The sequence below is a fragment of the Anguilla anguilla genome, chromosome 19, assembly GCF_013347855.1.
Source record: "Anguilla anguilla isolate fAngAng1 chromosome 19, fAngAng1.pri, whole genome shotgun sequence".
Lineage (NCBI taxonomy): Eukaryota > Metazoa > Chordata > Actinopteri > Anguilliformes > Anguillidae > Anguilla > Anguilla anguilla.
This window is the reverse complement of record NC_049219.1, coordinates 12,374,316-12,393,270: the sequence shown is the minus strand read 5'-3', so window position 1 is coordinate 12,393,270 and position 18,955 is coordinate 12,374,316. Positions and strand designations below refer to the sequence as shown.

At 43.6% G+C, this 18,955-nt stretch overlaps 3 protein-coding genes across 7 annotated transcripts in view; all 3 read right to left on the bottom strand.

The window, feature by feature from the left end:
- Positions 1-3,632, bottom strand: part of dnah6 (dynein, axonemal, heavy chain 6) — a 64,148-nt gene extending 60,516 nt beyond the window's left edge. For 2 of the 3 annotated variants that reach the window (XR_004763642.1, XR_004763643.1), the window contains exons 1-2: positions 1,458-3,632; positions 454-537 (exon numbers count right to left, since the gene is read on the bottom strand). The gene's annotated coding sequence lies outside the window, so the exon portion shown is untranslated. The remainder of the gene's footprint in view (positions 1-453; positions 538-1,457) is intronic. The other variant, XM_035401852.1, reaches the window with a different exon arrangement.
- A 711-nt stretch (positions 3,633-4,343) lies between these two features.
- mdm2 (MDM2 proto-oncogene) lies at positions 4,344-13,019 on the bottom strand. Of its 3 annotated transcripts, XM_035401830.1 has the most exons (12): positions 12,250-13,018; positions 11,556-11,704; positions 11,158-11,225; positions 11,004-11,078; positions 9,978-10,111; positions 9,578-9,627; positions 9,261-9,319; positions 8,942-9,005; positions 7,929-8,086; positions 7,418-7,570; positions 7,259-7,330; positions 4,344-7,009 (listed from the first exon to the last, which is right to left on the bottom strand). In XM_035401830.1, exons 2-12 carry the CDS (start codon positions 11,611-11,613, stop codon positions 6,485-6,487), a joined length of 1,416 nt encoding a protein of 471 aa, XP_035257721.1. In that variant the 5' UTR covers positions 11,614-11,704; positions 12,250-13,018; the 3' UTR covers positions 4,344-6,484. The 3 variants fall into 3 exon arrangements, with proteins under 3 accessions (XP_035257721.1, XP_035257722.1, XP_035257723.1); XM_035401831.1 differs by lacking the exon at positions 11,556-11,704 and having other exon boundaries at positions 6,485-7,009; positions 12,250-13,019; XM_035401832.1 differs by lacking the exons at positions 11,556-11,704; positions 12,250-13,018 and adding an exon at positions 11,320-11,527 and having other exon boundaries at positions 6,485-7,009.
- A 2,004-nt stretch (positions 13,020-15,023) lies between these two features.
- On the bottom strand, positions 15,024-18,209 carry slc35e3 (solute carrier family 35 member E3). Its single transcript, XM_035401833.1, has 5 exons — positions 17,520-18,209; positions 17,080-17,190; positions 16,715-16,873; positions 16,105-16,187; positions 15,024-15,786 (listed from the first exon to the last, which is right to left on the bottom strand). The coding sequence occupies exons 1-5, from the start codon at positions 17,919-17,921 to the stop codon at positions 15,600-15,602; spliced, it is 942 nt and encodes a 313-aa protein (XP_035257724.1). The 5' UTR covers positions 17,922-18,209; the 3' UTR covers positions 15,024-15,599.
- Positions 18,210-18,955: the final 746 nt, after the last annotated feature.

The window sequence follows — 18,955 nt, the reverse complement described above, 5'->3', positions numbered from 1 at the left end:
TTTAAGTGTTGGTGATGGTGAGTGGGTTTGATGACTTGCAGACACACGTGGGGAGTTCTTGTCTTTCCAAGCTATTTTTTTATACTGCTGTCAAGAGACAAGCTTCTACCAAATCTAAAATATGCTTTAATACCAACAGCTAGCTGCCATTTTGTTCCATTGCTGTAAAAGGTTTATCAGTCAGACAGGTCTTCACCCTGCTGTTCCAAGTGGTTTATCAGCATATTAGTTAATAGGCTTATAAATCCTTCTAGGCCAACATCGAACAGATATTAAATTCTCAAAGGAGTTAGACTTGTGAGGCATTAAAGATTAAAATGTGGCTTTGCTGTGCTTATTCAGCACTGTATGAACTTTATTTTCCTCAAGACATGAGATGCGTCAAGCTTTTTATGTAGCCATGTGTGTGAACAATAGTGGGAGATGCCTATCCCACACAAGGCCTGTACTCACCCCCTCCCAAACTCCACTGATCTCTGATGAGTGCTCTTTCAGGCACTGGGGGAATAGAGGAAGAAGTGGTTTGAGCTCCACAATCTGGAAGGCAGATGAGATTCCTCAGTTCAGGTGGACATTGGCCGTGCACTTGTCACAAACCGAATCAAGGGCCCTAAAGCAGTGGTGGCCCAATCATATGCCATGGAGGGTCCAGAGCGTACAGGCTTTCACTCCAACCAATAGCTACCCCTGCTGATTTCACTAATTAAGACACCTTCAACTAGAGGGGAGGGAACCAACTCGTGAACTGATTAGATGGAACGAAAACCTGCATAGGCTACTCCCGACCCTCCATGGCACATGATTGGGCACTACTGGCCTAAAGCAAGAGGCTCATTAAATTTTCAGTAGGTACGTTTGACCTGGTTTTCTTTTCATTTAAAAGGACAAATTAATTCATACATGATCCCGTACATATCACAATGTAGCACTGTAGAACAGTCTGCTGCATTCATAGAAGACAGATATGGAGGTTCTCACACTTTTACCATTCCTCCCCGGTGTTGTGGATTTGCATTGTAGAAGGCCAAGATCTGAACTGCAACTCCCCAATACACGCATCTTGCCACAGGATGGCCTAAATCTTGTCTCGGCTGTGTACTCTCCTACCATCATGCCATGCCATGCCTTGCCTTGACAAGATTCCAGTTTGTTTGTTTATTCTTAATACAAGAATAAAATAATCACACCCAAGATGTTTGTGTCTTTCTCCACCATTACTACACAAGGCCGGGTAGAAGGATGTACACCTCAGTTCAAGGAAACACAAATGTTAGAAGGCCAATTAAATAATTAAGGTTATTATAAATAATCTGCAAGGTGAGGACTGTGAAAGAACAACTGGAGTAGGCTGGTCGGCAGGTATCTGATGTGCTTCATATGCCAGTCACAGAATGAGTAGGTGGGTAAGAAAACACCACAGAAACGCCTTGTATCACAACTGTGTTACACAGACTTACGCTTCTGCCCTTTGGCGCCCCTTGGTGGCCATTGTAGTAGAGCAGCAGTCTTGCCGGCACCCAGGACTTGCAGATAAAATGTGTTTTAATGCCTTTCCAACAGCAAAGGGAAGTACAGGCCCTTGTGTCCTGGAAAAAAATCCACAGCCATGTCAGAACAGCCTGCTTCAATAGGGATAGAAAATGAGAACTTCCAGAATATAACTTACCTAATGAGGAAGTCTGTGTTCAAAAGACGGGATAATGTGATATCCATTCATATTTATCTACCCTGGAATGCAAGTTTCTAAACTCAGAGACTTACCAAGACTTTTCACACAGATATTGATCACGAACAGAGAATCCTACTAAATATGACAACAACAACAAAAAACAAAAAACCCAGAATGACCAGAAAGCAAATTCACATAAGTTCTGTCAGCATCAACAAACATAGCAAAGTGCAATACACCCTCTAGTGGTAACTCAAAATCAAACAAATAAAAGCAGCAAAATGATAAAGGAGGACCAACAATCACATGACTTTGCATAACCAAAGGGGAGAGATGACCATCTAGCCATAGCAATAAAGAAGCTGAACTCTTGCTTCTAGGCTACTTACAATTATGCAACAGACCTGGCACTTGGCAATACACAAACATTGCAAGACAGCTTACTTGTAGCAACAATAAAATGGCACTTTATTTCCAAGTCCAAAACCAGACATGACGAAACAGAAAAGAAAACATGACCAAAAAGAGAAATTACGACTAAGAAAAATGGAACATTCCAAACAAATTGTAGATAGGGGGTCTTGTTGTGTTCCATACAGTAGTATATAAACATGTCTTCCAAAGTAAGACTAGAAATTTACATGTTCACCAGCAGCATACTGTATGCCATTTACAGCAGGTGAATGTATTGGTGAAAACCTGTACCTTTCAGAAGTGACTTGTCCAGTTCCATTAAGACAAAGAACAAATATCCCTATATCATCAGCTACTACTAAATGTGCTAGTTTTGACAAATGAAACATTCTGGAATTCCACTTGGAACATAAATTCTTGAATGCAGAGAGAAAATCTTGACCGGCCATAATATTAGGCAACGAAAATGGTTTACAACTGTTACTGCAATGAGTAACTTCAAAAGGGTTTGAAAATATTGTGTTTGAATCATTTTAGGGAACTATAGACACTGCATGTTAATGTGTGCTGAAGAAACATAACTGAGAACCATAAATATACAATACATAGATACAAGTAAACAAATAATATATACATATATATCTTAAACATAAATAGGCACACTACAAGAACACAGAGGAGCCTTAATGTTACAAACATTGTAAGGTTAAATCAATGCAGAACAAAAGCCTTTGATTATTATTTGATGTGAAATATTTTCACTGACCGAATCAGGCCACCACAAAGGCAAATTAAATTACAAACGTACAATGACTGTACATACACAGATCAATACAAGACATAACTGAAAAACTGCTGAGATGCAAAAAAATCAGCAACGTCTGAATTTAAATACAAAATATAATTTTTTTTTTTACACATCTCATTCACAAAAGTCATCAGTAAGGCATCTGAAGAATTCACTTTGCAGAATTCACCAATATGAACATGCAGCCTACAATCTGTGTAAACATTCCCTACATGTCACAGCTATCCTGTAGTTCAGTGGGTCCCAATCTCAGTCCTGGAGCACCCCTGTGTATGCTGGTTTTCTTTCCAACCACAAATGCAATTCCAGAATTATAACAAGTTGTACATTTTTCTTAATTAGGTGCTTTTTGTGTTTAGAGGAATTATTTACTCTCTTCAACCACATTATGTCAGAAATAGCTAAACATTCCATGAAGAACTAGAAAGGTTACAATTCCTGAAGGAATTGTGGGCTTGCTTCAAATTCTAACTGGCACTGTCCTCAAGCCTCAATGCATTTCAATGAGGGCGCATAGCTCAGAAGAAGCACGAAAACATCCAGACCCACGGCGCACCGTGGCGTTACATATACAGCCGGGGATCAGTAAGTAGTGATTATGTTCCAGGGATTAGTCATATCCTAAAAGTGTCATGAGTAAAACTTGGCTAACTATATAGCTAGCTAGCTATGGCATGTCCTCACCTCTGTAATGTTATTTGTTGTCCTCTGTGTGTTCATACATCTGTATCGGTGGTTGTAGCGTCCGTTTGTCCATACATCTGTATCGGTGGTTGTAGCTGTGTGTCATTAGCTCCTACTCATGCTTGCAGGATAGCATCCGTACGCGGGTTGTAGCTGTGTGTCCGTAGCTCCTACTCATGCGTGCAGGATAGTATCCGTACGCGCTAACTAGATTAACTAAAGTAGGCGATACGCTAACATGTTAGGGTTAGCTAAAGTAACGTTAGGCGATAAAGATGTGCTTAAAAATCTCATGCCACTGGAAGTGCGTCCTACTAAACATCCATGAGTGAGTGAGTGACCACCTGGTGCATGCATCCTAATAATGTCCCAATAAACGTCCATGAGTGACCCTCTATGGCAGTGGTCTCCAACCCTGGTCCTGGAGAGCTAACAGGGTCTGCTGGTTTTCATAGTGACTCTGCACTTCATGAATCAATTAGAGCAGTTGATTACAGTTAACTCAACTTACATGGTGTCTTGGGTCTCAATTGGGTGCTGATTTAAAGGTGAAAACAAAAACCAGCAGACCCTGTAGCTCTCCAGGACCAGGGTTGGAAACCACTGCTCTATGGAGTGACCATAAAAATTGCTCACAAAAACTTGCTAGCTGGTCATTTTGGTGTAAAAATTTTGAATGTAGTGCAAAAACTGTAGGACTAGTTAAGCTAGAAAAATTGGCCGGAAAGCGCAGATAATAAATATATTACATAAATAAGATAAAGAGTGGACTTGCCTAATTCCCACGTTCACACTGTGCTTATTGTGCTTATTGCAAACACTTACATTAAAAGGTAAATTATTTTTAATGGATCAAATTAAAGGCTGAGGTGTGTCAAAAGGCTTCTAAATGGTCAAAGTGTGGACACCTGGCCACTAAAACTAACCATCTGGAAGATAATGAAGAGTTCAAAGACAAAGCAAATGATAACGAGCTGAACCTGCATTGTGTCAATAAATTTCAGGAAATTAAGCGTTCCGCTACATGTTCAAGGGTCTATTGATTAATCTCATTCTTTCAATTGGTCCAAAAAGTTTGTTACCTCTTCTATGTAATTGTTTGCAATAAAGCACAATAAGCACAATATGAACATGGTAACTTTATTGTTTATGGCTATTTTTGACATGATGTGGCTTAAGTGGGTTAATAATCTCTCTAAACATAAGCACCTAATTAAGAAAAATGAACAATTTGTTAAAATTCTGGTATTGTAATTGTGGTGGGAACGAAACCCAGCATACACAGGGGTACACCAGGACTGAGGTCGGGAACCACTGCTGTAGTTAATCCTGTCTAAGGCTGCATTCACACAAACAGCACAGTTGCTTCTTGCCAAGCATGAACAAAATTAACATGCCGCCTCCCATAAGAAGATGGTCATTATGGGCTTCTCTCAAATTCACAATGAAAACAGTGGACAAAGGCAAACGGGCAGGACATTTTGTTGTTCATGCCATGTGACCAGGTGAGGGTGCTCAAAGCAACGTAGCAACATTTTTCTATTGTGCTCATGCAGCACTTCCTGGATTCTGTATCGCCAACACGACGACTTTAACATTAGCATGTGAATGCAGGCCAAGTAGTACCCGATAGGTAATGAATTATACATTTTCCATGTTACCCAGTTATTCAAACACCCTTGCTATCTCTAAAGACAGGGCTGTACGTAAGTTATTGAGCTGCGCCCGTAGCTTCTGAAGCTGCAACACGAGTTGTATAGGCAGAGATGAGCTAGTTACCTTGGACACTGAAAACATGTGCTTACACAAAAGACAGATACAACTCCGCCCTCACGAGAGAGTATCCCAAAATTAACCACACCACTGCAAACAACTCTTAAAAAGAGAAAATGCCACAGTACCCCAGACAATCAAATAGAGCAAAAATGAAACCACATCACATTCAATGTTTTTCTTTCTGTTTCTATCTTTTTAAGAGAAAGTAAAGCTTCTATCCTTCATCTCCCTAACAGAAAGAAAAGTAAACCTTGGCCTCTTGGTCATACAGAGTTCCGAGCTCCAGGAAGAGGAACAGTGCAAGCAGCTTAAGGGGGTTTGGGGATGTGAGGGAGCCAGACTGCAGTCAGGTGGTCTCGGGGGCAGACAGGTTGGGGCATGTTTCCTGAGTTTTAATAACGAGGTCCCTGGTAACGCGCCATTCTGCGAGCGCCCAACACAACAAAGGCCGATGTCAAGCCGCCATCAGCTGCAGCAGCCGGAGAAGGGCATTATTAACCCTGTGAGAACGGCTACCTTTTGATCATTCTAGCTGTACTGTGAGTCAAGGAAAACTACACAAATAATAAATAAATAATAATTATAATCAGTGACTACGCAAAAAGGTGAGTGCTCTGGCATGTACAGACGTACAGTTCTTAGCCCTTTTTGTCTTAATGCTAAAACATCATTGCCCTTTACTTTGGGGAATGTGGCACTGTCCTGAACAAAAATCCCTTCAACTTCTAATGAAAAACATTTATCTTCAATATTTTTAGTAGGATGTTCAAGGATAGAGGTTAAGCATTTGAATTTAAAGTATGTATTGCACTCAAAAGGTTAAGTATTAGGTATTACAAGAATTCAACTCTAAAATACAAACTAAATACACGCAAGACAGGCAATATTGCTGGCAACCAACATAACTATTGGTCCACAACCACATTGTGCCCTACAAAATATATGACCTGTCTAAAAGATGGAGCATTTGCACTCTCTAGCATATGGGAACAGAGATACCTCGTTTGTTAAATACAATTAAACTCTTTTTTTTTTATTGTGTCCATAGAAAAACAACAGGTGAACTGAACTGAAGGAACTGTGAGCACATGCGCTCCATGTCGGAGAGTGTCTTCATGTTGGGAGGGGAAAGCTTAGCTCAGGTAGGTGAGCACCACGGACTGTATGGGCTCCCGGCAGACGGGGCAGAGTTTGTTGCGGTTCTTGAGCTTCTTGGCGCAGGTGTAGCAGGCCATGAGGTGGCCGGTGCGGCCGTGCACGATGCAGCCGTTCTTGGGCCGGCTCTGGCAGATGACGCAGGGCTCCAGGCAGCTGGCGGGGAGGCAGGCCTCCAGGCTGTTGAAGCGCTCCAGCTCGGGGACCTCGTCCTGGCTGGAGGGGGCGCTGCTGACCCCCGAGGTGGAGGGCTGGGAGCTGGGCTCCTGGGACTCGCACGCCGAGTCCTCCTTGTGCTCGCCGGCGGCCGGCGGGGAGCGGGCCCGCTTACCGTCCGGGACGTCCAGCCCCTCCTCGGCGTCGCCGCCAGTGGTGGGGGGTTTCGGGGGCAGGGCTTTGGGGCTTGTCTCCGGGAGCCAGTCCTGCCGCAGGGTCCAGCAGCGGTTGCAGTGACGCGGGAGAGGGGGGTTCAGCTCCTCACATTTGGAGCATTTCCAGTAGTCCTGATACACAACATGCACACGCTGCATTACTGCTACAACACACATCACCTGCTCAACACCTCTATACTACACCATTGGTCTACCTTACATAGTACAACACATCAGTCTAGAGTCCCTATTACACACACAATACTCTGAAAATATAATGCTAGAACAGCAACATCTGGGGTCCTGAACAGGGGGTACTAACACATATTTTGAAAACTGAAAAGGACAACAATCCACCAAAAAAAAAAAGCTTTGGCTTACTGCTTCTGAGATCTCCGTGTCTTCGTCAAAGGAGTCTTCATCCTCCGCCTCAAAGATGGTGACCTCGTACAACTGTGGGGGAGAGAGGGGCAGTGAGATCGGGCTGAAGCCTGCAGCAGGGGCAGCACTCTTTCCACACCAGAACGCTGAAAAGGAGACCTGTTCCTCGCCCGACGCCACCGACGCCTCGTCATGCTCGCTGTAGTCGTCCGAGTCGATGGACTCCACCTCAAACTCCACACTGAAGTTGTCACAGTCAGAGTCCTGACTCAGGCTCTCGTCTGAGTCCTCGCAACCAGAAACACCTACTTCCTGTGGAGGAGAGAGAGAGAGAGAGAGAGAGAGAGAGAGAGACAGCGGTTAAAGCGCTGCTGAGGGAGGGAGGACCAGGCCTCCAGCACAGGAAAGCGCTGACTGACACAATACCACCGCAGTATATCAGCATGTGAAACAAGTCACTTTTGCTGACACCTACTTTCCGAGGGCGATACCATTAAGCATTAATATTACTAAGCAAAAAACACCTCTGGGCTGAGGGAATTACACAAGGCGGTCTAAAATAAATAAATAAACTGTAAAATGTGGCAAAAAGCCTTTACACAGGGCTTAAGGCTTAATGTAGGGCATGGTAATGCATAACGTGTGGGGAGTGATGTAAGCAGACACTTACAGCATCGCTCCTCGAGTCCGAAGACTCGCTGCTGCCCCGGTCCCGCCTCAGCCCCCCGATCACACACCAGGACAGGCTGTCGTCGAAGGTCAGGGAGAAGCTGTCCGACTTGTGCCTCTTCCTGCGCTCGCTCGCGTCCTCCTCTGTGGAGCAGCCAGCTGGAGGAGAGGGGACACGGCTCTCACCACACTGATACAGCAGCACGTACACTACTTTAAAAACACCACCCCCAACTTAATATTTACACTCTCCCCATCTCCAAACTAGATTAAAAAAAGTAACCCTCCTTCGTGTTTAACTGTGTACTGTAGGTATTTCCCAGTTTTATTACATTCAAACTTGAAGGGGTCTCAGTTTCGGGCCGTAGTTGCGCTGCAAGTTCGGAACTATTACAGCCGCAAGCAAAATTCTATTCCTGGTGTTTACGCAGCGGATGCCAATACTCTGCGATGTTGCGCTGCTGTATTCGGCGTTTGTTCAATAAACAAGTCCTCTTTGTGTGGATGTTTGCTCAGTGAAGGAAGTCATTATGCAAAGCGGTCATCTGAACACATTCTGCGCTCCCACCAGACCAAAGTGCTCCTCGGGCTAACGGGTTCAGTTTTCAGACACTACCCTTTTGAGGTCTGGCAAGTTTTCGTCTCGGTATCCTTCACTACTTGGGTTTTGCAGGACAACCGCGCTTGATAAGGAAGCGGTAAACACTGTCAGTGTGTCCAAATAAGCACAGCGTTCAGTCACTTTACTACATTCAGGGACGGACTGCACAACAGTACTAGACTTCACCAATGTACTTGCACCGCTGCACTTGCGCCCGCAAGCAATGAAACTCTCTCTCTAATGTGTCAGGGCCCACAATGCATTCACCGGCTGCCACAGCAGAACAGAAATGACACCTCTGCTCGGCAGGAAGGCCCAGCCATAGTACAGGAGCATAATCTGAGCTGGAGCAGTGGAGTAAGCGCAGCCATGGGGAGGGGTGGGAGATCAGGCAGTGAAGCAGGCTCTCTCACCAGGGTCACTGCACCTCCTCCTTCTCCGTCCTGAGGTAGAAGAGTGTGAGTCCAAGTCCGTTTCCTGGCAACAGAGAAGAGTAGTCAGAAAGGTAAACAAGAAACGCCAGCACTTATATAAATCAAGACAAACTCAATAGAGGCAGTTAGATTTAGATAGCAAAGATTTTAATTTCCGTGAACTGAATAGTTGACAGCCCTACAGTCAAGTGATCTTAGACTGGACAGTAGGTGATACCACTGATACAGATAATACACACATTATAAGTAATATTGGCACAAATATCCAGATAATAACATTTATAATGTGGCTCTTTACCTCAGGCCCTCGATCAGGCTCACTCTGACTCCTGGGTTCTGTAAAAGCGGACTGGGAATCTGTAAGAAAGCCAATAAGTAAATTAAAACAAAATCGCAAATCATACTTTTAGCATCTTGTTCAAAACAACCAACTTTCAATGCAATCGCTTCTTATTCAGCTAATTAGCCAATACACACAACACAATATTGAATGGAAACAAAGGAAAAAAAGTTGTAAAATAACTGTATCATTCATCTGGAACAATCTTATCTAATATCACCTCTGAAGAAACATATATTGAGGCTGGAGATAAAGATCTGAACCACATTAAATACCTTGGTTTTTGACAGCAGTCAAGTTTTTGGAGATCATAGCATACAGGATTCTGAAAGAAACATTTTGCTAATGTTAGACACCAAGATAGTTTCAGTTTCTGCCACATGATTCTGATTCCACTTTGAAGCACCCAGGAGTGCAAGTAATATTACTCATTATTATTATTATTATTATTATTATTAATATTATTGACCTGATATCATCATCATCATCATCATGGTCATCATCATCTAGGCAATCCATGCAGATTTTATTTTTTTTGTTTGTCAGAGGGCCAGGCAGCTGCTGACAGGCCCAGCTGTTCTGCTCTCAGCCACCTGTCTGCCCTCCCAGGGGTGTGTGGGAACAGCTGCCTCCCAGTCAAGGGCTACTTCACACAGCGCGGCGCAGAAAACGCACCGAGGCTCTTTGACGGAGAAGCTGTCCACCCCCAGCACAGCTCCCAGGGCGTCGTTGGCACAGTGGACGATGTGCTGCTGCTTCTTGTCATAGAGCTGCTTGCTCATGATGTACTGCCCCAGGTAAAACATGACCTAAAATGCAGAGCACACAAAAAGCTCTTTAAAAGGGAAAATCAATGAAGTCAGCTGATCAGAGGCAGCTGTGGGTGTCCATCAGACCAACCAGTTCTGCCCAAGTGCTTACCGAGTCCAGACATAGGTCTCTAAGCAATGGGTTTAAAAACAACTAAAGAATGGGTACAAGTGCAAATGCATAGAACCCGCTGTTCAAACAGTGGAACAACAGCAATTGAAAGTGCGAGTCATGGAGACTGCACACACATTACTAACAGCTATGTGGTGTGGATGACTCACATTTCCTCTCTGTCAAAAGACTCTTCCTTGTGGTACTCTAAAACATGCCTAAGTGCAACAGGGATCCTACTTATTCTACAAAACCCATCACTGCCCCTGAATATCTGATTACAACTCCAGTACTACCCAGCATGACGTCTATAGATCCCAATCTCAGAGCAATTTAATACGGAACAAAGCCTCTCATTTTAACCTTATTTTAGGATGCGTCTAAGAAAAAATCTTAATCCCATTAGATAAACAAGCTGCCCAAGGCTGTGTAGCTGAAACCTGAGAGGTTGCATTATTTTTAACATCTCCCACAATCCATCCAAGGGTAAATGACAAGGATTACAGCACTGTCTTACAATCTACAACATACACAAATCACATGAAGACTATTCTGATCCCACACATGCCAATGAGATAGCTGAGGATATTTTAAAAATTCAAGTATTCAAGTTAAACAAGACAACGACTCATACATAAGAATGAAACTGAAGAGTCTGTCCTCAGTACTGGTACACACGTCCTGAATGCCACTTACCAAAGCCAATGATTTTTTTAACTTAAAGTTAATCTGTCTCTATAGTAACAGCAGATACTACCCTGCTGTCAGGTGATGTCTTACCTCCTTCAGGGTGAAAATGTCCTTGCTGGCACCAGCATGCTGCAACAGAGTCTGCAGTTCCACTTTGGGTCTTACCTGCAGACACACATTCACAACCATTAATATCTTTCAATGCAGCTGCTCGTATTCAATAACACAAACGAGAAGCACTTACTAGTTTCTCACTGTCCACAGCGTTCATTTGGGAACTGCTCAAACTGTTATCCATCGCCATTCTGTTACCTGTATCCATGGAGAGAAAACAAAATTTAGGACTTCATATACAGCATCAGAATTAGAAGGCGTCCGTAAGAAATTCTGGCAAAGCAAAACTTACCTTAATAAATAGTGATATATTATATACACATCTATAAAGTCTTTAGCTGTACATAAAGTGCTAGAGCTCGTCTGCGCGCAATAGGAAACCACTCTGACGCCACCGGATTTAAATAGGCATGGAGAGACATGTCAGGGCTAGATTCGCTCTGGCTGTTACTGCGATTGGGCGTGGAGGGCACGGGACTAGACGATTGACATGTCGAAGCATGACTCTCGTACTGGGAGCTGACTCACCTAGCGGCGGAGACGCGGCGACACACTCACTGTTCATGTGGCGGATATGCCCGGGCATGTCCAACTTCTCCACGCTACACACAGTGCAGCGCCGCGTAGCTTTTCATAATAACAGGTCTGACTGTCAAGCGAGGCGCGTCACGGCACGGCTTCAAAAAACAAAGAACTGTGTGCAATTTGACATGTGAAGTATCTGACCAGTTGGTTCGCGCAACATTTCTATCTTTTCTAATCAGGTACTTGCCAGCTATCTTTTAAAAATCAGTATGTTTGCTGTAGTTAGCTATCACCTTTGACCTAGATGGACTAACGAACTTTTTGTGACGACAAACACATTTTTAGTTTTGGCTGACTAGAAAGCTAGCTAGTAAACGATTCCGCGCAGATAGACTATATTTGTAACGTAACGCACATACTAGCTAGCTAACGTTAATAAACAAAACACAGTTCGTAGGGTACTACGGCACCTAGCACCTGCTAACAGTTGGCTAAAAGTAGGTTGGTTGGCTATATTCGAAGATCGTTAGCTATGTTAGCCCGCTATGCTTAACGCCGCGAGTGTTCACAGCTACTTAGCTAACATAAAATTCATAAATTAACGGTCACTGCTGGGACTGTGTAATAAAATGACCTAAAACCATGCACAAGTCCCCCGGTGTTTACGTTGGTAACTTGTTCTGTGCTTTTAAATTACCTTCTTGCGTCTCCGAATTTATTCCAGAGCCAGGTGTAGGGAAAATCCGAGGCTTCACGTTAGCTAATAGGCCTTTCAGAAAAATGCTTGGCCAGTTAGCCTTTATGAAAACCCAACAGAGATTAACCAATTACTCCGATATGCAGGCAAAGTTATACTTGGTAACTGAAAAGGAACATTTCATTTTAAAGCAAAACTATATTTGTAAATTATCCATTTCTACTCCGAACGCATCAGAACACATCTTAATTTACTTGCAGTGCTGAGACTTTGTCGCCCCTGGTGGTTGTTCTCGAGATAATTTAAATTCCAACGGTCGAGTACATTGCGGTACGTGACGTGAAAGTCGCGTAACTTTATTGTAATTTACTCAAGTGGCAATGAACAATGGATTCTGTTATTAGAAAGTACGTCTAAATGATCCGAGTATTCACAAATGTTGCCAGAACGATCAACAGGAATCTTTAAATTCAAATGTCTTAATCAGTGTTTTCACGTACTAGGTACGTGAAATAATAATACAGGTTACATCAATAATAGGTACTCCATAATATCCTAACCAAAGCAATAGCCAGCAAATGATCTGTGTTAGTAACAGGTGGGCAACATTACTTTGGTCTTCAGCATTATGCAGTTTACTCATGTCACTCATTGACACTGGTTGGATTTTTGTTTTTCCCCTGGTAAAGGTCATCATCGTACTGGTTTGCAATTATATGAAGTAGATCATAATGTTTGATCCACATTCACTGTAGCATTATGAGTTTCACATGGTTACTGCGAAATGAGTGTCCCAGTTCGTCTGAGATAACAGCCTGTTTGTGCTCCAGAGATCAGACTGGCTTTGCAGACTGGCACCAAACTTTTAAATTATTTTTTTATATATATACTGCTTCTCACCCTTTACAAAAGTTCAGGAAGCAAGAGAGAATTCACATACGTACACTTTACCCTTTCACATAAAGGTGAAAACAAGTCACACAATTGTTTTCAACTTAATCCACCCCTTAGAAGCTAGGACTTTTCCTGCACTGCTAGCAATACTTGCCACTTTATTTTTTTAAAAGGTTATGTGTTCCAAATATGACTGTTCCAAATAAACAACAATTACTATTTTAAATTCACCCAATGAAAAGTACCATCACTTCTCACCAATATTCATATTTGGCTTTTTAGCATGCTCTATGCGGAGTAAAAATGACTCAGCATTGGGGGATGAGTCAGGGTGTTTTTTTTTTTTTTAGAGGAACACCATGTTCTTTTTTGTATTTTTTAAGCTTCAACATGTTTGGACATGTGAAATTGGTTCAGTTGCCATGGTGATTATGAGCTGCTTTTGAATAAACGAATGTTACCAAAACACACAAAATATTAAGCTCTAACTATGAGAATAAAGATATATACAAAATAAGTCTTCTCACAAAGGGTAGCAAACAGAAAATGTAATTGATTCTGTTTCATAACGTAATTTAATTAAGTCTGTGGTGTATGAACTACCATTGTTTTGCAGAGATTAAATCTGCAGGAGACGCAATTGTTCTAAAGACAGTAATTGCTCTTTGGGAATGATAAGCCATCACAGACACTTGAAGGATATGGTGATGAGATTTTCTGAGGGGGGGGGGGGGGTGAGGAATGGTAAGGCACAGACAGTATAGACACCAGCCACGTGACTTTCTGGTACGGTTAGTGACAGCCAGTGCACACCTAGAGCAGAGTACAAAGGCAAACAAATTTAAACAATTGAGGGATATTTATATTTTCCTAAATTTCTAATTTCCTTTTTGGTTAAAATTCAGCCAAGCTGGCTGATCAACCCAACACGGCACTTTCTCAGCTGTGGACCCTTTCCTTTTAAAAACAAAAATCAGCCAGTCAGTTTAATCTAGTAAGGTCAACATTATAACGTATGCATAAAACCTAAATAAAATAAAAACACAGCTGAACCTTGCTTACTTAAGCAGTGTATATGGCCATGAGGCTGTGTACATAAGAGGGCCGTTTGTCTAAGTGCGAGAGCAGTAATGGAAACGCTGGCTCCCTGTGGACCCACGAGCACACACAGGGCCACCTGTATCCCCAAACCACAGCGTTCCTCAGCACAGGGGCTCCTGAGCGTGGGCCACGGGGCGTCACTGCCAATTTTAAACAGCCAATCACCTGAGGCCTGAGCGCCCTTCCTCCTGATCCCCCACCCCCACCCCACACACTTTCATTCCCACTGCTTTTAAATGGCACTTGCCAGGGCATATTCCTCCTTCAAAGGAAGGAAAAATAGAAATGCTGGGTAGAGAAATGTATACACTGAAGTGAAGTTTTAATACCACAGAACCCAGGAATGCACAATACCAAGCACAGGGAGTTTGGGGTGGGGGATGGGGGGTGGGGGGGTCCACAAGTATGCAGCCACCGGAAAAAAGTTAACCAACGGCCTGGATTCTCATACCGTAGCCTTGTGTGGCATTTCAGGTGGAATATTAAGAATTCCACTCGTTGCTGAACCTTGGCAGTGAGGCCAAGTTGCACAATAGGAAGCTACACATGCAGATATTCAGGTCCGGAAGGACAGGAGTGGTTTGGTTCACAGGCATTCTGCGAAAGCCTCACCTTCGTGCCAAGCTGCCCAACCCGAATCTTCCCTTTTGTTCTCATTCATTTGGGAAGCCACCATATTTGACCCTCTGTATAATCATTGCTCATTGCCACCACTATGAAAATGCTTTCTACCACTCCGCAGGCACCGGATAATTAATACTCAAATACAACGCAAAATCTACATTCCAAAAATATATTTCACAAATATATTTTATAAAATATACACATGTGTATTTAGCGCAGAGTATGGGTGGGTGGGGGAGGGGGGGTTACAGCATCATTAAATAAGGAATAAAATTTACTTAACATCTGGAATGCACCGAAAGCAAATACAGTCCTGCTCAGCTGCTTCTTATGACTGCACCACCTCAAATAACTCAGCAAACATTCCTTGATAATCACGTATTTTATGGGGCAATGCTACTAGGTTTACAGGAAACTACTCTCTAAAACCTAAATGCCCTATGTTTCGCTTAAGAAAAATCCTGTTCAGTTTCCTTCATGCGTACAGTCTTCTGTGTGTGTGTGTGTGTGTGTGTATATGTATATGTATGTGTGTGCGTGTGTGTATGTGTGTATATGTGTTTGCATGTGTACGTATGTATGTGTGTGTATGCAAGTGTTTGTGTGTATGTGTATGTGTTTGTGTGCGTGTATGTATGTGTGTGTGTTGAGCTCGATGTGTTTCTTGCTTCCTGGATACCCTGTGCTTGCCTGTGTGCATCACCAGTCTCCCTGCATTTGGTACTCAGGGCTCAGGGTCTCTGGATGAGCCGGCTTTTGCCCTCCTCCTGTTCGGCCAGCTTGAAGTGGGTGTAGGCCAGGATTCCCGCCAGCGTGCAGAGGATCCCCACGCCCTGGTGCAGGGACAGGGGGTCCTGGAACAGGATGTAGCCCCCCAGCAGGGTGATGCAGAACTTAAAATGTCCAAACATGTTGTAGCTGTGACGCGATATGTTAAAGAATTATTCACAAGGACGTTCCAAGGCAATGGCCCGTAATTAAGAAAGTACAATCTGATTCTTTAAATTAAAGATTTTTTTGGGGGTGAGAACTGGGTTTCATTAACAGATGCATGTGGTATTCAGTATGGCCCCAGGGTCCATCCTCTTCCTCAGTGACTCTTAACACGATGCTACATCCTGATATCTGTGCATGTCTGTTTTTATGTTCTGTCAAACAGTATGTACTGTATATTAAACTGCATTTTCCACACACCCCTGGGGTCATTCACTGGCACCAGTGAAAACAGAAGGATACGTGACTGCAGAAGTGTTTCCAATGATCCAGTAGATGGACAGGTTCACCAGGAAAGCAATGACTCCAGATGTCATCACCATGGCCTGGAAGCAACAGCTCAGTTAGCACAAGTTTTTTTCTCTCCCCCCATTCTCAGCAATCTCCCTTTGCAAAAGACAGATTACTATCAACGTTTCAAAAAAGTAGTCAGACAAGTGAAGGGTAAGAATAAGGAATCAAGTCTTCAACAGATAACCAAGTCTGATAACACAGCAATATGTTTGGTACAAGGAGCAGAGAAGCAGGGTTGCGCAAGTATTGGCATCCTCTGTGATTGGGCCCATCTTAATGAGACCCTGCTGTCGCATCAAAGTACCACACCAGCAGTTTCACTTTCAGGTGAATCACAGTACAGAGAAGAGAATAATAAAAGGGTGCAAAAACATTCGTTCCACAGCAGAAAGGCTTGTTGCAGGCAAAGCAATGTACTCCACTGTGCCTCAGTGCTCCCTTCACAACACTCAGAACAGCCATTGCACAGGCCTTAGGGAGCTACTGAGAGCTGTACCTCACGGAGGGAAGGGGGGGGGGAGCCAACCCTGTGACTAAGACAAGGCCACGGGGCTCTTACCAGTGCAGGCAAAGACCAGGGCCCAAAAATGCCCCCGACCCCTGAAAGGGGCTCGAAAAACGGCACCAGGGTGAGCAGGAAGGCGGACGACATGGGGGCCTGGTAGTACAGCAGCTGCATGGAGTTCACCTGCAGCTCATGTTGCTTGGCGCCCACCCACTGCAAGAGAGAAAGGGATGAGAAAAAGGGGGAAGGTGTGAGGGAAAGACGAACGACACAAAGCTCGAGAGAGAGAGAGTTAAGACCATAAAGTTGGTCATTAACCGCACTGTGCGAGTGCAGGATTTCGGCTGTAAAGGAAATAGGTTGTTCACCTCTGATTGGCTGTTACATTTTCACATCCTGTGACAGTGTGCTCTACTTACCACCTGATACAGGGAGGTAACAAGAACCCCTAAAGTTGCAAAGATCATTCCCAGCAGGTTAAATCTCACATCATAGTAGGAGTTGAGTATCACACCCAACGTGATGGGGATCTGCAGAGCCAAGATGACAAAATTACTCACTGACCAATCAGAGAGAGGAAAATGGTAAAACAAAAATAAAAACACTGCTCAGACACAGCTTATCAAAGGCCACCTTGTTTGGGAGAACGCTTGGACCTGTAAAAACTAAACTGAACTTAAATTGATCTTTTTAAGTTCATAAGTTGAGATGGAAAGCAAGTTACAATTAAACTGAATTTAATGTTGTACAGTGCATTTTAATACGTATGTTAAACACACAAACTGGACACAGACATTTTCCTGTGAAAGTTAGTTTGTGTGCAAACTGTCAAAACGCAGGTCTGTCGGGTTTTACTCACCACCGTTAATTTTATCTTGGTAGAAAACGTTTTCTTATAGTACAGCGTTTGAACGACAATGATAACAGGGGTTGTCATTGCTTTAGCAAGTTGGTAGGTACCGATGGTGTTACTTTGAAGGGAAAGGTTTGTGAATACGACGAATCCACAGAAGCTTAGAGCCAGCAAGACTATTTTTGTAGGTTGCAGGCTCTTTGGAGAAAATATATCCACTTTCTGGCACACATAAAGTCCCAGCCATGTCACCACGAAATGAATCAACGTCAGTGTCATGTTCGGGAAGCCATAATGAACGTAAATCCATTTGTTGATGAAGACGATGCATATGGACGAAAGTAAGTTCACTAACAGACCTGCCGCGATGCGACTGTTCCCAAAAAGGCCGGAGAGTCTACTCGCCATGGTTAGCCAAACCCCGAGTAGCCACAGTCTTTTGTAGGTAGTTCGTAGTGAACAGTTTTCCCAGTTTGAAAGAAAAATGTCCCCACAACCCCTCGCATCTGATAATGTACTAGTCCTCAGTGATCTTTTGACCACACCTGTATCCAAACATGCGCCACATTCTGTGTACACGGTGCCGCGTAAAATGCACTAAACCGCAATTCATTTACAACTGGCTCAGTGTATAAAACTCGCCTTCTGAACTGGGTGACGACATAAAATGCGCCGCGGTCGAACTACAGCAGTCCGGAGCGTCGCCACGTCACGGCTCTCCAGCGGCCACCGGCGGTTAAATGGAGTACTACACAATCTGCTGAAAATCGCTGTTTGAAATCTTGGGCACAGGACTGCAACCCCTAGCTTAATTAGATAAATCTTCTGTATTTACAGAAATAGAATTATTAGATATGGCTACACCTTTTCTTTTGGAGTCATTATTTCAAAGGAACGGCACGGTGGTGCAGTGGGTAACACTGTTGCCTCACAGCAAGGAGGTTGTGGGTATGAATCTCGGCTTGGGGCCTTTCTGTGTGGAGTTTGAATGTTCTCCCTGTGTCTACGTGGGTTTCCTCCGGGTACTCCGGTTTCCTCCCACAGTCCAAAGACTTGCAGGTAGGCTGACTGGACACTCCAAATTGCCCATAGGTGTGAGTGTGTGAGTGAATGGTGTGTGTGTGGCTCCAGCACCCCCCCCCCCCCCCCCGCGGCCCTGCTCAGGATAAGCGGGTATAAACTGGTCATATAATGATTGAATGGGATTATATGCTGTTTGAATCTCCAAAATCTGTACAATGAAGCGATCCAGGACTGGAGTTTGAGATCCCTTTGGCAAGGTACATCACCAGTTTCTCCCCCCCTAACATTTATCACAGAATAAGTTTCACCTCATTTGATAAGTTTAAAGCGATTCAACTCCACGCTCAGCACCATCATGATGTGCACTTACACAACAATCCACTCAATCTGCCACTTCACTCTCAATAGCGCAATAACGG